The sequence below is a fragment of the Poecilia latipinna genome, unplaced genomic scaffold, assembly GCF_001443285.1.
Source record: "Poecilia latipinna isolate Pla-1442-1.1 unplaced genomic scaffold, P_latipinna-1.0 Scaffold196, whole genome shotgun sequence".
Lineage (NCBI taxonomy): Eukaryota > Metazoa > Chordata > Actinopteri > Cyprinodontiformes > Poeciliidae > Poecilia > Poecilia latipinna.
Window position 1 is genome coordinate 218436 of NW_015112812.1, and position 18713 is coordinate 237148.

General features: G+C 38.6%; 2 protein-coding genes across 9 annotated transcripts in view; both read right to left on the bottom strand.

The window, feature by feature from the left end:
• The window catches only part of ahcyl1 (adenosylhomocysteinase-like 1), a 21899-nt gene extending 13154 nt beyond the window's left edge, over nt 1–8745 (bottom strand). Inside the window, exons 1-2 of one of the 3 annotated variants that reach the window (XM_015030936.1) lie at nt 8347–8745; nt 8074–8280 (exon numbers count right to left, since the gene is read on the bottom strand). In XM_015030936.1, the coding sequence (XP_014886422.1) occupies nt 8074–8265 (192 nt within the window). In that variant the 5' untranslated portion in view covers nt 8266–8280; nt 8347–8745. Of the gene's footprint in view, nt 1–1984; nt 2087–8073 lie in introns of those variants that run through there. The other 2 variants (XM_015030935.1, XM_015030937.1) reach the window with 2 other exon arrangements.
• A 1461-nt stretch (nt 8746–10206) lies between these two features.
• On the bottom strand, nt 10207–18466 carry nfyal (nuclear transcription factor Y, alpha, like). Of its 6 annotated transcripts, none has more exons than XM_015030940.1 (10): nt 18328–18466; nt 17456–17557; nt 15524–15595; nt 14618–14764; nt 14330–14461; nt 13981–14083; nt 13685–13857; nt 13008–13181; nt 12093–12203; nt 10207–11140 (listed from the first exon to the last, which is right to left on the bottom strand). In XM_015030940.1, the coding sequence occupies exons 2-10, from the start codon at nt 17534–17536 to the stop codon at nt 11084–11086; spliced, it is 1050 nt and encodes a 349-aa protein (XP_014886426.1). In that variant the 5' UTR covers nt 17537–17557; nt 18328–18466; the 3' UTR covers nt 10207–11083. The 6 variants fall into 6 exon arrangements, with proteins under 6 accessions (XP_014886426.1, XP_014886425.1, XP_014886424.1 ...); XM_015030939.1 differs by having other exon boundaries at nt 10207–11143; nt 15527–15595; nt 18328–18461; XM_015030938.1 differs by having other exon boundaries at nt 10207–11143; nt 18328–18461.
• Nucleotides 18467–18713: the final 247 nt, after the last annotated feature.

Sequence of the window (18713 nt, forward strand, 5' to 3'; positions counted from 1 at the left end):
ATACCGAAAGAGGAGCGAAATAGAGTCAATGCAGTGCAAAGTCGGCCTTCAATCACCTAAAGAATATCTCCAGGATTAGAGGACTTGTGTCTCAACGAGATCTAGAGAAACTCATCCATGCGTTCATCTTTAGTCGCATTGATTACTGCAGCAGCGTCTTCACAGGTCTGTCCAACAATAGCTGCAGCTGATCCAGAACGCTGCTGTTCGCGTTCTCACTAAAACCAGGAAGATGGAGCACAGTTTTAATGTCACTACACTGGCTCCCTGTAGCTCAGAGAGCAGACTTTAAAATACTGTTAGTTTATAAATTACTGAACGGCTTAGCACCACAATACATTAAAGATCTGCTATTGTTGTACCAACCTTCCAGACCCCTCAGGTCTTCTGGTTCTGTTCTGCTAGTTTGGTTCAGAACCAGAACCAAACTAGGAAAAGCAGCATCAGGTTCTATGCATCTCAAATTTGGAACAAACTTCCAGAAAACTGTAAAACAGCTGAAACACTGAGTGCCTTTAAATCTCGACTAAAAACCCACCTGTTTAGAGTTGTATATGAAACATAATCAATTACGAATTTAATGATGGCATTTGACTTAATGTAATGTTTTGATTGTTGATTCTATGTTCCATGAATTTGTGTTTTTGTTTGTTATGATGTAAAGCACTTTGAAATGCCTTGCTGCTGAAATGTGCTCTACAAATAAAATTTGATTGATTGATTATCACGCTTTCATGTTGCGTCCGTCTATCTGTTAGACAGCACTGTGTAAAGTCATAACACTGTACAGTGTCGTGCAATCATGGCTGATCCCCTTGCAGACACACAGACAAAATGCAGAACATTTTTCCTGTAAGTCCTCTCTAACTCGCGATCATTTGACTTCTCTGTCTTGGTGGTGTTGCAATGCTGCTTTAAGTCAGTCATCGATTTCCTACACACAGTTCACACCGCTCCCCTTTTGAGACAGTTCGTGAAAATGCTGTCAGCCTCCCTCGACCTCTTATTTTCAATGTCCATAACTTGTGTTTGGAGTGCAAACTGTTGAGCAGACCGATGGAGTTGACAAAACACACAAGATGAATCGGTGGGCCACATAGCTACTAGAACAAAATCCCCGAGCAACATACACTGCAGCACATACACTGGCCAAGAAGCATGACAGAACAGCTCAGCCTTGATAGACATTGCTGAGGAGTAACAACTCAAAGACTTGCATAAATACAACTTTTAGCCTTAAAATGTCTCTCTCTTTCTTACTGTTTATTCAATGTCACATGCTGTTTTTTTTTTTTCTTTATGTAAAGCACCTTGAAATGCCTTGCTGCTGAAATGTGCAATACAAATAAAATTTGATTGATTGATTGATTGATTAGCCAAAAAGCTAAGAGAAGCAGCATGTGGCTCAGTTTTCAGGAAGTGACCTCACAGTTGGATGGAAGGAGTTTGTTCTCCTACAAAATACCGAAGAGATAACACAAAACAGAGTAGTTTCAGTCTCTTAACTTCTTGACCTTATGATCCCTTGTCCCAATGTTCATCACACCTCGACTTCAGCAGTCTACCATGCAACTGAAGAGAAACTCAAGAAGCTTGGGAGTCTGGGTGAGCAGAGCAGATCTCTGCATGGCTCTGTTTTCACAACCAAGACTGTGGCCTTTCTCACACGCTTGGAAAACAGTACATTGAGTTTTCCTCTGGATCGTTTCATGTGGATTCAGCACACACTTTGCATTTTCCTTTCCCGACTGGTAAACATTTAAATAAGATCGTACTCCTGCTTTCGACGTACGGTAATGTAAATGATGGTTACTGGTTTTGCTACCTGAGATAACATCACAAAGCCTTTGTAGTTCAATGTAAAACAGTGCTGCGTAGGATACCGTAACCCGTTTCAAGTCACAAGTCATCCAAACTGATCTCTGCCTGGGAATTCCAATATCTAGAAGGATAGGTTTCCTGTGAAGCATTACAAGCAACTCACCTGTTCTCTCCCATGTCCATGCTTGTGGGCCATAGCTGCCGGTCACTGTCTACTGCGCTCTTCAGCTGTCTAGTCTACCTCTCCGAGTCCTGTGTGTGTGTGTGTGCGCGCGATGGTACCAGGTGTCCCTGATGCTATTATCCCAGAACACTCCCAGGCAGCTCAGGGGGAGGTTCCCACCTATTACCGTAATTTCTAAATGGCCAACTTTGGCTAAAACAGGCCAGGACGTAAAAAGAGACGTCAATTTCAAACAAGCCTCTCCCTCTTTCCCTCTCTCGCCGTTTGCTCCACATTGTCCTTGACAACTCGCTGCTGAAGGCTTCAGTTTTTATTTTATGGGGATTTTTTTTTTTTAAAGTGCAGCTAGAGCATTGTACGAACCAGAGTTATGACGACACCACCACGCAAACAAGTACAAAAACACATTTGCTGGAGCTCGTATTTTCAGCTTGAGTTCCTAATTTGCAGCACTAAATGTACTGGGATTGGCAGGAGGAATTAAACCTGTTCTCCATTAGCCTTCTGCTGCATCATTAGGCATCTCTTTAGACCCATCCTGCAGCTAAAAATACCCTTTCTCTCTCAGATAACAGGCCAGGTCAAAGACTTAAGCCGTAGAGTGTTACAGTCGGTCAGTGGTGTAAAGGCTCAGTGTGGCCCCCGACATAAGGCAACCAAAACTACTTAACCAGACACCGCCACCGCGGCTCTATGGCACCATCTAACTGTAATCCACACACATCCTCGCCGCCAATTGCTCACAGCCACTGCATTCAACAAGTCAAACACAGCCAGCGCAGCGGGTAAAACAGAGCACACGGCAAGGCGAGTTTCAAGTGAAGTATAATACTGAAGTCAGCACATTCCTCCTGGTATGCAAAGGCTGCTGTTTAAATCAATGCATGCATGACCGATTACACCGTGTTGTGAAAAAAAAACACACTGCGAACTAATCCTGCCTTTCTCACAGACTATGTGACCTTGAGCTGAAACTATAAGTTCTCCTGATTAAGATAGTGCACAGCCTTATTTCATGAATAAACACCTGCAGTACAGCCACACTGATTTAAAGGGGCGGTCCAGATTTTTTTCTCTGTTCTGTTAAGAGGCTATATTCAATCATTAACTTGCGGTAAATAACTCTCTTGGGGTCTTTACTTTAATACTTTAATTAAACCAGGATTCTTTTCTTCTTTTTTTTTTAGGTAACAGGGCATCAGGGGAAGTCTAAGTTAGAGGTTGGCCATGTTAAACCTAACATCCCAAAATATGCTTAACGCATTTCATGTTGCAGAATGTTGCAGAAACAATCGGTCCCCTTCTGTGTGAGTCACTGTGCATGAATGAACCTCAAAGAAATGTTTTGAAGTTCAAGTTATTTTATCATCAAAGTGAAAATAACAGTAAGAGTTACCTACGTGAGGTTGGGTACGGACTTCACTTCGAAGAAAATCTAACATTTCCATATGAATGTTTTAATTTGATAAAAGATGTAGTAAAATGAACTAAATATCTTGAAAGTAAGGGGAACAGTGAAAAACAAGACTTGTGAGAATGAGTTGTAATGCTTCCTTAACTAACTTGAGTTTAAAAAAAAAAAAAATCAGAACCGAGACAAAGGGTCTAAGTTTATTTTGTTTGGTATCTTCACGTCATCTAGTTTCCACTGCGTGATACTCACACTTGGTACGGAGTGTAAATATCACCCCAGGAGAGGGTGATACACTCCTGTGGCAAATGTGTAATCACTTGCATGAAGGCTTTACTGGACTGAAAATGATGAATGTGGGACAGTCTTTAGAGGATCCAAAAGCTTTTATGTTGAACTTTCGTTTTGCAGTCCTCCCCCTTGTCCACCTTATCTCATTACAGCATTAACTTTGATTCCTCATCATTTCAGAGTATAATCCGTTCTGCCTTACCCAGACCTCTCCGTCTTGCACTGTGGAAAAAGATTCAAAATGCAAAACATAGACTATTGAGAACTATTTGGGGGAGACATTAGATAATCTCACAATAATACAGGACATTGATCGAATCTATCAAAAGCTGAGGAACTTAATATGACTATAGTCAAAAGGAGAAGAAAGCAAACTGTTTACTTCTATTTGCTGAGCTATAAACTGTAGAAAAAAGTTAGTCCCAAACCCCAGAGATGCTCCATCAACATAAAATAGTTTATGTATTCATAACCAAGGTTTAGAGTTGCAAAAGATTTTTATATTTTCTTGACCATTTTAGAGTGCCAGAATGTTTAGGCTCTGAGCTGACATTTGAATTTGAATTTCTAACCTAACCGATATTTTCCAATCCAAATGTTTTTAGACATCTAGTGATGTTTAAATTCCCTTCAATATATATATCAAATATATACAAGTGAATATTACTAAATACATTCCTGCTATAAGAGGATTTTATGTTCGCATAGCAAGGCGCTGTGTCTGTTATATCATATTAACACCCAGTTGAGCTTTTCCACATTTTGACACATAATTAACCACAAAGGTCAATGTATTATGTGGGGCTTGTTTGTGGTAGACCAAGACAAAGTGCAGTGGAAGGAAAACTGGCACATGCTCTTTTCAAGTCTTCCAAATACAGAACAAATTTTTATTAATATCTTTGAAAAACCACATGCGCTTTGCCTTGCACTTCATAATTCCTCCCTTCTTTGTGTTGGTCTGTCACCTAAAACCCTAACAAATCCCTTTTAAGGTTTGTGGTTTTACCATGACAAAACGTGGAGAAGATCAATAGTGCGAATAAGTTTGCAAGGCACTGTAAATATGTTATAACCAAAACTTCAAAGTGAGCACGCAGCAGTCCACACCTCCACAGGGATCAGATACAAAATGATGATGCAGGAACAAATTCGATGTGAGTAAGTCCCGTTACAGGGGCCAAGGGGGGCGTATTGCATAACTGTTTTGTATTGAAAAAAAAAAAAAAAAGGAGGATGCAGAGGTTTGCTGTTCTTTGACTCACCCACTCATCCAGTCAAATGTGTAGAATTGATCGGAATTTATTCACCACACTTTTTTCAGACCGTCAAAGTCAATGCGGAGCAAACCAAAATAGTAACAAAGTTTGTCTTCTCACAATGATTTGCAGAAGTCATTTTTACTAATTATGCAAACAGGTGTCTGAGTCAGACACTGGACGCTCAGTTTTATTCATAACAAAGCGTTGTTTTCATAAAGCTGATGCACATTCCTATCATTCAATATGTTTGGAAACAGGCCCCCCGGAGGCAGCTCACAGTCCACACAATATTGGCTGTCAGACAGGAAGGGGGTCTAAACTAATATTTTAAAGTCTCTGAGCCCCGCTGCTGGGAACGCAGATATGGCTATCTTTTGTAATTTTTTTATGTAATTTGGTTCATATTATGAGTATACAACTTGGTATGATACAGGCTGTCTTTACAAAAGCTAAATCGCAAACACAGACACACAGTAGATGTAGGACACAAACAAAGATTTAACATTCAAGTTGATTATTTAGCAAAAATAAAGTGAGTATAATATCTATGTTTCCATGACATTGGAAATATGTGGAAACGACCTTCTTTTAATCTGCAGAAATTACATATCGTTCTTACACGTTTATGTGTTTCTACACAGTAACTTGGACTCATTTAAAGCTTTTCCTGTGTTTGTTGCAAAAGCAAAGCAGATTGTGAGGCGAAATCTGCAATGAGACATTTTTTTTTTATATAGGATAACGAATCGTCACCAGTGTGGATTCAAATCTATGACTAATTTTACGCAAACAATATGTAATCAAACATTTGAAGGCTAGGGTTAGCTCTGTATTTGGATACTGGCACATTAAAACTAATAAAGAACTTTCATGTGATTTATATCCCATTTGGTAGATATTGTTGAGTTGCAAGAATCCTTATGGCAAAAATATCCTTTATATTTTTGCCATAAGAATGGCAAAAATATAAAGAACAAACAAAAAACAGTCACTATTTTGTGAAGATTTACCTATCTAATACATATACAATTAAATAAAAATTATGTAGCTAAGCATCTGTTTATACAATGGATTTTTAAAACTTAAAGTATACTTAGTTTCAGGTTGTGCAACAAAATTTAACATCTGCATTTAAGATGAATATGTAAAAAACATAGACATCGCTGATCTAAAGTTTCCTATTTTCCACAAGAATGCAACTTAAGGAACATAAAACAATGACAGAGTGAAAGGTTATCCTGCTGTGAGAATCTCAGCCTTCTAACAACTACTGTACAACCATTTTACCAAGTGTTGTATATTCATTTCAGGATGTTATATTTTCAGGGAACAAAATACAAAAAGAACGGCTATTTCTGGAGGTAAAAAAAACAAACATCTCCTCCTCTAAATGTGAGCCGGTTCTCAGAAACACGGTCCTCGACCTGCAACCAGCAGTGGATAAACACTCGGATTTATCCAGTGCTGGGAACCAGCAGTGGATGTGTAATATGAACATCCAACTAGAGAAAGTCTTTTTTGTTTTGTGCCGTTGCAAAGCAGCCAAGACATTCAAAGTCTTTTCCCTCAGGTGCACAGTGTGCAGCAAATACACTCTTATCAAGCTGCTCCAAAAACTGACGATGACCGGGTCAACAGAGACAGAGATCAACAGTTAGATTGGTTGGACTGGTTAACAGAGCTGGATGCACTATTCCACTTTTTCCTGGCCAACTTGATATCCAGTTTTCTTTGCCAAGTCCCAATTTGACTTAAATTTGACATTTTATTTCTAAGAGCTATCAGACATCAAAGGAAAAATATGTACATGAGTTTCTTTTGGAGAAAAGAAATAAGATTATCTTCATTGATGCATCAAAGCACAGTAATATATTTCAAATTAAACATAAAAAAAATGCATCAAAGTACATTATCGAGCAGAGGGTGTGGGGTATCTTACTTTGGATACATTTAATGAAGAGAAGATGGAAAAAGGGCTTTCCAGTGTCTGATCAATGTTAAACAAACCATGCATTTTTTTTCACTTTACCAAGGACTGAAATCAAGGATTTAAAAATCATCTTTTTGCTCTTTAGTGTTTTCTAAACATTCAATGTATATATTTTATCAATACTGCATGGGAACATAAAGAAAAATCAAAATCAGTTTTTTTTTTCCCAAGTATATATTCTAATATATTTTAATTTTGAAACAACTCAGATTGTTTGAAGGACTTAAAGCTTATTTTTAAAAGTGGTTTGCAGAAGAAGTAGCTTTTAATCCAATTGAAAATTTAAACAAGAATACCCTGTAATAAGACTGCGTTCCTAACCTCTATTGGATTTTTATTAAATTCAAAGAAATGCATCAACGTACGTGCTCTTGGTTAGAGTGAAAATAGAGGCGGCTGTAAGTCTTGAATCACATAATAAACAGTTTATTTTCTTTTATAATATCTGACCTGCCAGTCACTGAGCAGAGCCGTTCAAGGGAAAGTTGGCTGATTCTGATTCTTGCTGGATTGATTGATACTTATCTTTTCACAATTTTAACATCCACATTCCTGCACCTCTAAGAAAAGCTACATAACCACAGGTTATGCGGGGTTGGATGTTTTCTCACAGAAAATCCTCTATGGCATTAACTACCACATACTTAGTGTGGAAGCTCCCCCCACATGGAGCTTACTAAGGCCTTACATGTAAGCTTTAAGGTTTGGTTCCCTAAACAAAGAATATTTACATTTACACTGTATAGAAACAGTATAAGAATACCTAAAGCTTGACGGTAATTTCTGCTTAAAATGACATGTCACATCAGTATTACAACAGAAGTTGTAATTCTTCTACGACTTGTCATACTAACTGAAATGGGTACAAATATATATGTCCCACTGAAACTACTAACCCGACTGAATTCCCTGTTTTTTAATACTAACTGTACTAAATATTAAAGAATGTGGCTTTGCAGCGCATTCACTACGGTTTCTTCCCCCATACTGTCCAGCAGTAGCCTACTTGACTGCAGCACAGTTCTCCGCACCAACGCGAACGTGTCCTCCTCACATGTGACCGGCTGTTCTTTGCCCAATGGCAGCAAGTGATGGCGGGCATCACGTTTCTTACCTTCTTCACCGACTTCAGCGTCGGGACTGCGGTGAACGCCGCGGAGGGCATCTCTCCGACGTTCATGTTCACATCGCTGCTGTTCTTGCTGACGGTCAATGCGGAGTATTTTTCCGCGACGTTCTCGGTCTCTTTGACATATTTGGTGGCCTGCTTGACCTCCGTTTTGCTGTCCACTGCCGAGTCTGTCATCGCATCTAAGTGATACTAAAAGAAGGAGGAGATGAGGGGGGAGAAAAAGAGAAGCCGGTTGTCTGTGGAGTTTAAACTAACGTTAGCTCGGTCCGTCGCCTTCTTTGATCTTTGGTGTGTGGTTTAAAAATGACCGAACAGATTCTGAAATCTATATAAGTAAGAAGTAGGCGCTTAGGTCAAGTTTTCTGGCTTCTTCAATTCCCTAGAAGCGCTGCGGAGGCAGTTGCTGGTCCTGCGTTGTGCTGTCAACCTCAGACAGAAGCATCTCTGATGGGAGGGGGCGGTAGGCTCAGCCTGTCACCTGAGGAAGTAGGCTGTGTTCAGGCGGTGATCGTAAACACAGCGTTCCAACCGGAGGACAGGATTCAGAACAGAAAGACGGGAAATTGTATTCGTATAGAGTTTTTATAGTATTTACTTCCTACTTGTATAACTCGTCGTCAGTTTGCATAAAGTAAACCTTAGTCCCTAAAGCCTGTTTGACCGTTGCCAAGGATGCTGAGAACAAGTCCCGCCTTCTTTGCTATGATTGGTTGACTCTGAGATCCATTTAGACAATCCACCGCTTCTGATTTGCTGCGCTTATTATGTTTAAAGGGTCCTGAACAGGGATAGATTGAGAAAAAAAAAACAACACATTTTTAAATAGCTTCAGCCTGTTTTAAATGTTAATATAATGAATTGGGCAGGGTCGTCGGAGAGAGAATACTCGAGTACACAGAAAATACTCGAGATACTATGTACTGTTATGTATCAGTTTGCATATATTGAATGAAAACCAATAATAAAAAAAAGTAAAAATAGTCTGAAGAGTAATGGTGTCCTTAACATAAAAATAGACAATCTAGGAGTAACACGTTAAAATTGTATTTTGATTTGCTTAGATATTCAAGATTGACATTTTTAATAAAACATTTTTATAAAGCCTTAAAGAGCATTGTTTTGTGCCTTAGGTGTAGCTCCAAATTAAGCAAACGTAGGGATCTCACTCCACCCTATATGACAACATCCAAATTAAACTAAAGTAAACCTGGCTCTTAGTGTGTCACCCCAGAATTATAAGTACCCCCCGCCCCCCGTGCCCCCATCATACATTCCTTTGAAAGACTTTCTGCAGAGGCCACTGTACCTCTACAAAAAAATGTATTGAGGCCAAAAGGCTTTGGGGTCACAAATGGAACAATGGAAATTCATTACACAACCAGGTGCAAATAAACTCCTATTACAAATTATGATAACATTATTTTCCATCTCACATTTATTTGCAAGTTACTGCTGTTTGGACCTTCTTGACATGAATGGACTGTCAAAAATTAGAATAAATTTGTAAAGTGGGAAAAAAAAGTACATGACTTTCCTTTATTTTTCTTACTTAATAAAATTTCTCAAAGATTTAAGTACCCTTTTCTTTGATAATCATTTATAAAATCCAGTGCAACTAATTGCTACTTCCAATTATCACCCCAAATCCCGGGGCACAGTAGTGGCAGCACCATGCTGTGTGTATGCTGGACAGGGAAGCTGGTCACAGGAGATGGAATATAAATGGAGCTAAATACAGCACAAACCGAAGAAAAACTACGAGAGATGGCAAAAGCTAGAGACTGATGTGCAGACTCACAAGTGAAATATCTGAAGCAGATTTAAACCTTCATTATAAATTGCAAGCAATGTGTTTAGTTTTTTAAGAAAAAACTTAAAGCATGTCTATTTGATTCTACTTTATATATACATGCCATTGTGTGCCATCACACAATATCCCAATAAAACACATTAAAGTTTGTGGTCGTAATGTTACAAGGGTTCAGGATTTTGAATAGTTTTACATGGCACTGTATTTGGTTCAACTAAAAAAAAAAGAAAAAAAAAAAAACGTCTGCCCCAGTTAAAACTCCATGGGCTTTCCTTATTAGTTCTTAAGTAATGAAACAAACCATTTCATTTCTTAATAAAATTTTAATTGACATGTTTTTATGAAGACAATGTCCTTTTCACAATTTATAAAAAAAATATTAACATTGACAGATGCTGATGGATAAAAAATCTCTATCTACAAAGAAAAAAAACAACAACTAGGTGGACTTACAGATGAAAAGTTCTCAACTATACATGAATGAAGTGTGTATTACAAATAATTGCTCTTTTTTTCCCCAGCAAAACACAAAGTCCAACTATAAATTGTATAAAATGCATCCACAGAACAAAAGTCGTCCTTCTATACAATGTCTTCACATTACTATTACATTTCTGGAGCACCATGTACTATGCAGCCATCAGGGCAAGTCCAAAAAGTACATGGATTTAAATAATTACATTTTTATGTAAAGGAGGAATCAATGATGGAAAACAGCAGGGTAGCATAAAGTAACAAATGCGTCAGAAAACAAAAAATACAACAACAACAACAAAAAAAAAATGGTACCATTAAAAAGAAAAAAAAAATGTGTCAACTGGAGGCAGATCAACAAATTGTCAACAGACCAGAGTCTGAGTGTATGGCTTTGTGACTGTCGTTTTTTTTTTTTCCCCCTGTGTGATGAGTTGACGAAAAAAAGAATCTTAAAACAGAAAAACAAAACAAAACTGGGCTCAGCCAACATGATAACATCCTCCATTTTAATGAAGAAGACCAGAGAAGTCTCCTGGCTCAGCTGTGACACAGCCAGCTCCCTGGAAGACCAGTCAAAAAAGTTGAGAGAGAAAAGAAAACGCCACAGTGAAAGCACTGCTGGGTGTGTTGAGGACTACGGAAGAGTGTGTCGGATGGTCAGCTGGGTTGAAGAGTCACAGGCAGGTCATGATGTCAGGGAAAACGCTATGACACTCTGATCATCTGAGTCACTGTCTCATCTGTTGCTGCCGGGGCGATTTCCTGCTGCGAAAAGAGCAACCATTTATCACGAGAAGTTTTAACAAGGCTTCCTGCTAATTTTAAATGTCTTCATTTCATAATTTTGCTGACAAATTCTTTTTTTGTTTGTTTGCTTGTACGTATGTGTGTGGAACAGATGTTTAGATGAACATATTCAAGAAAATGTCATATAAGTACAGAGATAATTCCAATATGTAGACAATCAGTTGTAGGTCTAAACACATTTGTACAATGTCTTTTTTGGAAATGTGCATTTGAGGAAGAACTCGACTGCAAAACTATGCTAATGTTGGATTTGGCAATGTGGTAAAGCACTACTTCCCCTTGTAATTAGATAAGCACTATTTTAAAATCTAACATGTCGACAAAACCAGAACACATGCATTAAATACAGTAAATAACAACGTCAGATTTCTCTCGTTTAATCTGTAAAATTCACCCAAATGTTAGCGCTTTGCTAAACAAGACACAATTCCAAAATCTTTAAAAACATCAGGTTTACTTTTAAACCTTGTACTTCACAGGGAAGCCCAAAAAAAAAAAAAAACATCAACAAAAATGTCAACGAAATGACCCTTTTACAATTCTGTTTTGGGAAAGCATGGCTTAATCACAGGGTCTGTTTCTATCTTAAAACAGACAATGAGTTGGAATGTGACTAAAGGTCAACGTAAGAAGCTCTCTGTAAAAATTCTAAAGCTTATCTCTTAAATGATAAAATAAGAAAGAAAATGTAGTAATAGCATTTTCCATGCTCAGTTTTTTGTCTCTTATCCAGACTTGGAAAAATATAAAATAGAATTCCATTATTTCCCAGAGTTTTCACACATGCCTCGGAACATGCTTGCATCTCAAATATGAAATTACTCATCCATTATGAAAGCCTAAAAATGTATGACAGACAAGTTGCAACTTTGGGGTTTGTCTTTTCTCCCCCATCATAACTTCTTACTTGCGATAGGCCTAAAGCCGCCTCCTCCTTTTCTTTAGGGGAAAAGAACCGCCCTCCGTCTCCACGCTTACGCTGCATAGCATGACGGTGACGAGACTCGTGTAGATATTTCTGCAGGAGGCAAGGAAATTAATTTTAAAAATTAATGAAAAATTTTAATTCATTGATTTATTCCCGTATGTATTACTACTAGATAATAGAAGATCATACCCCAGCACCAGAAGTTTTCTTTACTTTTTTCCATGATGTAAAAACAGCAAGCTTCTCACCATGTTCATAATAAAGTTTGATAGTTTGTGTTTATTTGTTTTGAAGGAAAAAGAGAAAAACCCACACATGCTGCAAAATTTATATTTATATTAAGAATAAATGGCATTCTCTCAAGTTAATTGGCTCCATACCTCTGACCCCTTTGCCTATAAATACGGGTCCAATGTATTAAGATCAGGTACCCATAAGCCCCGTTGGACTTCAGAAGATAAGTGATTATACCAAAAAAGATCCTAAACAGACAATATGAACAAGTACACACACAGTCCTATGGCAACATTACACTTTCCCTCTGATGCACTTAGACTACCTAAACATTGCTACTACACTGTGAAACTGTGGTATTTTTACTCGTTTTGTCATACTGCAACAACTTCCAACCGTCCCGGCTGGGGATGTGAAAAACAAACCAAGATGGAAACAGTTGCCAAAATAAATTAGTGCAGTTCAAAAACAGTTCCACCATTTTCCACTGCAGGTTAAATATCTGAGCCATTTTCACATAAGTACAAGGTACTAGATAGACAGCTTATTCAAGAGCCTTACTGACGAAAAAAACTATAAAATAAACTGTAAATAAACTGAAAATAAACTGTAAAGGCTGTTTATTGCAGTTTTTCTCTAAGGGAAACAAGAACTGCATACCCTCCTCTCCTTGGGGATCTTGCCCTCGGCCTCCAGTTTGGCCCGGGCTTGCCTTCGCTTCAGAATACGATGGTACTGTTTGGCGTTGACGTACAGAGGCTCTTCCTCCAGCATTTCGGCTCCTGGGAGGGGGATACGCTGCATGGTGGGAACGCCGCCTCCACCTGGCACCATCTGATAAACACAGGAAAAGAAACATGAACAAAGTACTCAGAGACCTTTACCATGTTTAATACTTAAAAGTATGCAGATGTATAAATCAGTCACGGCACGTTACCATACAACACTTCACAGCCATCACACCTTTTGCAACTAAACGGACGTTCTCAGTTTAAGTACTTAGTTTTAACAGAGGGAAGACGCTTTCACAGAGTCAGTCAAATAGTTTTGCAAATCAACAAAAGCCCCAAAAGGTGGACCATGTCAAATTAAAATTGATTAAAATCTATTAGTCTTATGAACATTAATTATGGAAATACTAGAGGAAACACATAGCAGGTGTGATGGCTCATGAGAGTATAACTTAACATATTCAGACAACACTGAAATGATCCCAACGACCTCTGTGACAAAACCAGAAATTGGCTACTGTTGGTTCTTGTTTTCCCCAAACTCTGCACCCATAGGTCAGTCTAGATGTAAAAAGACAGAAAAAAAAAAATAAAGATGCTGAGTACCTCTGCACAGGGTCTTACCATGACCATTCCACCTGCATTGACCATGTTGCCGGAGACAGGCAGGGTGACGGTCACAGTGCCTTGGCCGCTGTTGGTAGTGTTGGTGTTAGCGCCCCCTGTTGCTTGCACTATCTGGGCACCTGCCAAGCTGGCAGCGGGGATTGTGATCATTCCTGGAGAGAAATAATTAGCACGGATATTGTTCAGACTCGCAGCTAAAAATAAATAAATATGCTTATGAAGTTTACACACAACAAAAAAAAAAAAAAAAAAAAAAGGAGAAGAAAGAAATGTACCCTGCTGTAGAACAGAGCCATCTGCATTGACGGGCTGGTAGACGATGGTCTGCCCGTCAGCTGTCTGTGCCACCTGTTGACCCTGTACGCTGATCTGCTGGCTCTGATTTACAGCATAAAGAAGAGATATTAGAAAATATAGACTCCCTGTACTCATTTTTACCCTTTGCAGGGAATTATCTAGCAGTTTAGCAACTGAAATGTGTTTTTAAAGGACAAGTCATGTTTGTGAACGCTCCAGGGCAGATTACCAGTGATATGTAATGATTTTAACGGTTTGCACGACCAGAACAGCTAAAATGTTCTGTCATGATGTTTCTATAGAGTAAAGTCTGTCAAAATGAATGACCTGGTTCTGTCCAGCTGTGATGGCCGTCTGGGGCTGCTGGATGATGATTTGCTGAGGCTGACCCTGCTGGCCCTGGAGCTGCAGAGTCTGACCACCTTGCAGCTGTATCTGACCAGGCTGCACCAGCTGGATCTAAGGAAACAATTAAATGCATCTCAATTGATCATCAATACCATAATAAAACCGAGACAAAAATGTTCTCATCGCTATAAACGTGGGCAACATGTGACATTACATTCTACGACTGTTAAATCTAATCACGGTTCTTCACGGACACTCGTCTTTTACCTGCTGCAGACCTTGAGCTCCAGACACAGGAACCTGCATTATGGTCTGCCCTTGACTCCCAGACATGGCTTGCACCATGATGGGCTGGCCTGACGATGTGATGAGCTGTCCGCCGCTCACCTGCACCATTAGGGGCTGCCCCTGCACCTGCAGAGAGGAATACAAAGCTGTTAAAGTGGCGTCAGCGCCAACATGGGACATGAAGGGCTGCATGCAAGTAAAATACAGCTCAGCTACGCCAAACTTTGGAGAAAACTGGAAATGTATCACTGTGAAGTTTTGTCTCCTGAATGTACAAGTGTAAGAGAAGATGTGTGCGACTGGTAAGGATGAACTTATAAACTCTTAACTTGTATAAAATGTATCTTGTGGAAGAAAATAAGTCTCAAAGGAAAAAGCCTGAGAGAATTCATCAGTTGTTATAATGCAAATAAAAATGACACGACAGAGACAACATCATCATTACAGCTATGAATGAGATGCAGCTTGCAGCAGTGACAGTGGATGCATCCTTTTCAATGCTGAACTCCATATAGTTCGCATTACTCGTGCTTCCAACAGTACATCGAAAAAAAACAAGAACGTTTTGAACTTGTTTTTTTTTTGTTTTTTTTTTTTAAAGCAGAGAAAACACAACTTAGACAAAACACAGTGACCCGTTTTCTGTTTTGTTTTTTTTCTTTCACAGCCATTGGAGGAAAGCCGCACACACTGCAGGCTGGAAAACACAACACAATGTGCTGAGGAACATGCAGTACAGGTAGTTGCAGGAAATGCTGGAGGCGGGACAAGAAAGACGATGGTTCAAAACGCCACAGACAGGTCATGAGAACAGCCCTGGGTACGGCATGCAAACTGGTCACTTATTAAAGCGTTACTGCAGTGACAGGGCGGCTGTGACACCACTACCTGGAGTGTCTGCACCTGCTGGCCCGGCGCCTCTGCTTGCAGCTGCACAGCCGTCACTGTGCCTTGTGTCTGCAGGCAAGGCAGGACGTTACACTCTCAGACAAGTACGGTAAAGCCCAGAATTACTCATACCTTCGCCGACTGATACTTCAGTCATCTTTGTCTTCTGGATGGAAATAATTAAAGCACAATCGAGGACGACGAGACGTTTTGTCTGCATTATCTCGAGCCTTGCGGCTTTATATATTAATTATTGTTTTGAGAAAAAGCTCTTAAGCTGCCTGAGTATTTTTCCGCAGACTGGATAGTTTTTAGTACAATGTTTTCAAAAAAATCATCCACATTGTATCCACCAGCTCTGAGAGGATCCTGTAGAAATCAGGTACCAGCAGCGACTCGTATCAGAATCAAACTGGTCACTTCAAGACACAAGTGGATTAGGTCACTTGATAAAGGTAAAGGTCTATAGAATCTATAGAAAAGCAAAGCTATCAACACTGTTTTAAAAAGCTAGTCATCAAAAACAGTTAAAGTGCTCAAAAAAAATCTGTAAAGATTAGATTAATGGGATAAAACAACTAAGTTCCACATTACAACATTTATAAAAGATGGCTTTTGTAAACAAGCCTTAGACATAAAAAAACAACTGTATTTTGTAATAATCAACTAAATATAAATGAAAACCATGACAAAGTTTTGGTCACTTTTACAACAAGGAACAGCCTTCCATGTAACATTTAAAACTGACCTTACATCACTTCACAAGGCTGTGGGAACATTTTGTTCTCACTATGACAACCAATGGTTGAACCCGGTAAGGAAATGCGGTTCCGTGACCGACGAATCGTTTATAAAGCAGGGTGTCACTCCTGCTTGGATCATTGGTCATAATTTGTCATGATGTCATTTTCCAACCAAAATAGAACTAGTCACTGGTTCTGGGGATTGTATAATATAAAATATCCAGAAATATTCAACAACCAATAGGCATCGGTTAAACGCAGTGGTCCAAAATGGAAGTGACAACAAACAAGCTAGTGACACATAGGAATAAAAGTAAAATGGACTGACGAATTAAAAGACGAATCAAACCGACCCAGAATCCAGATAAGAACAATTTGATCATTGTATCAAGATAAAGGACGACAACTATTACTGAAAGAACCATGAATATGTGTAAACATGGCATTAAATACTGAAATTAGAACTGCATAACATGCCAAATTGCAGTAGTAATTGCAATATCACTGTGTGTAATAAAATAATCAATTTAATGGATAGATTCCAGTCTAATATTAAAGCTTTTTGAGAGAAAGGTGAAGACATTGAGAGATGGTAAAGGCAGAAAAGAGTCAGAAAATGTGGATTAATTAAGTTATGTCATCACCATTTTGAGCAACAGGATCAAAAATAATATTGTGCAAACCTTACAGAAGTGTATTTTTACAAAGTAAAATGTTAAAAGATATATTTTAGACATATGCTGAAATTTATATTTTTTAAAAGGATTTATTCATTTATTTGAAATTATTATATTCAGGTTAGCTTTTTTTGAAAATTGACATTGGCGAATAATAAAAAACAAAATGGCTGAGGAATAGCAAGATGCAGGGCAAACAAGAAAGAACAGTTTAAAAAAAACAAAACAAACAAAAAACAAAAACAAATTTAGACCATCATAAATCAACTAAATCAGATAACCTTTGAAAAATTGGACGTTTTTCCTGTACTTTGTTACGTGCTTTCATTATTTCCTGCCAGAAAACAATTCACTTAAAATGTGGTTGAAGTAACCTTGGGCTTGTTGATAAATATCAGAAAAATAAATGTGGCTTCCTTGAGGGCTCCTTTTATCTGACTGCTTTAGAAAATAAAATGTGATTAAAAAATAAAGTAATATTAAATAAACTGCTCAAAGTGTGGTCTCACCTGCTGCTGGATCTGTCCATTAGCAGTCTGCACAACAATCTGCTCCCCTGTTGTAGTGGTGGCAGTGGTGTACTGCTCCATGCTTTAATATGATCAATCCTCCTGAGACAAAGGCATGCACAGTTACACAGTTATTAATACATTTGCATATTTAAAAAAAATATATATATATATATATATATTGCAAACAGATGTTGTACCAAACAAACATGACTGTCTTTGCTGATTATTATCTCGTAAAATACGTCGTTCTTTATTTATTTATTTTTTTTAATTTTTGCTGTGTTTGGTTGCTTTAATTTTAAACACGCAACGCCTACTTATCTTAAATAAATTCAACAATGTACCTTAAAAAATAATTTTGATATCTGAAACAACATAGGAGAACAAGACGGGCAACATCTATCCGTGTTTTATTCACTGTTGTAATAATATGGGGCTAACAAGGCTATGAGAGCTAGCTGTGAGCATGATGGTAAATTCTAGAAAGCACAAAATGGATGCTCGCTATCTTCAAGGGAAAAGTCGGGCGTTTTGCTTCTTGTTTCAAACTTTAACTACACATTAGCTGGCATACTCGTCCGCTGATGAGATTACGGCTTCATTAGCAAACGCCGCTTTGTTTAACACTCATTTTAGCACAAAGGCTAACATTAGTGCAGCAGGGAGCTCATGTTTTTTCCCCCCTGTAGCCTAACACCGAACGAGAAGACGAAGGTCTTTGTGGCTAAACAAGTCCTCGGACACAGCGGTCAAAATTACTCTCAAATGTAATTTTTTTCTTGCATTAAGCAGGGTTAGTAATTTGGTTGGTCCATGACAAACCAATCCGTGCTGACAACTACCAATGCCTTCAATCGTGGCTCCCTTACCGTATCTTCACTGTCCGGTTTCCCTCTGATTGGCTCCAGTACAGCTCGCTAAAACCCAATCAACAAAGTGAGCGGACAAAATGGCGCAAATGAAACAACGGCAGCTGGGAGGAGGTGCGCAGCTGCGTGACACATGAGTACAGGGGACGTATCTAGTTGCGGTACCCCTACCTACCACTGGATGGTGCTACATTTGCCAATCATTAGGTGCCATTAAATTAAAATCATGCTGCAACCAATATGCAATACTATTTTTTAGTCGTGACATAGTGATACCTGGTATATATATTATTTCCAAAATACACTCAGTATTTAGTGTATTTTGGAACAGTGCTGTTCACTGTTTGATAATTTGCAGTGAATTCTCCATTCACATGTAGGATACA

Coding starts and splice junctions, on each gene's coding strand:
- nfyal (XM_015030938.1), bottom strand. CDS start 17,536: ATGGAGCAGTACACCACTGCCACCACTACAACAGGGGAGCAGATTGTT. Junction 14,765..15,523: donor AGGTGCAGACACTCCAGGTA/GTGGTGTCACAG, acceptor TCCTCTCTGCAG/GTGCAGGGGCAGCCCCTAAT. Junction 14,084..14,329: donor TCACAGCTGGACAGAACCAG/GTCATTCATTTT, acceptor GCTGTAAATCAG/AGCCAGCAGATCAGCGTACA.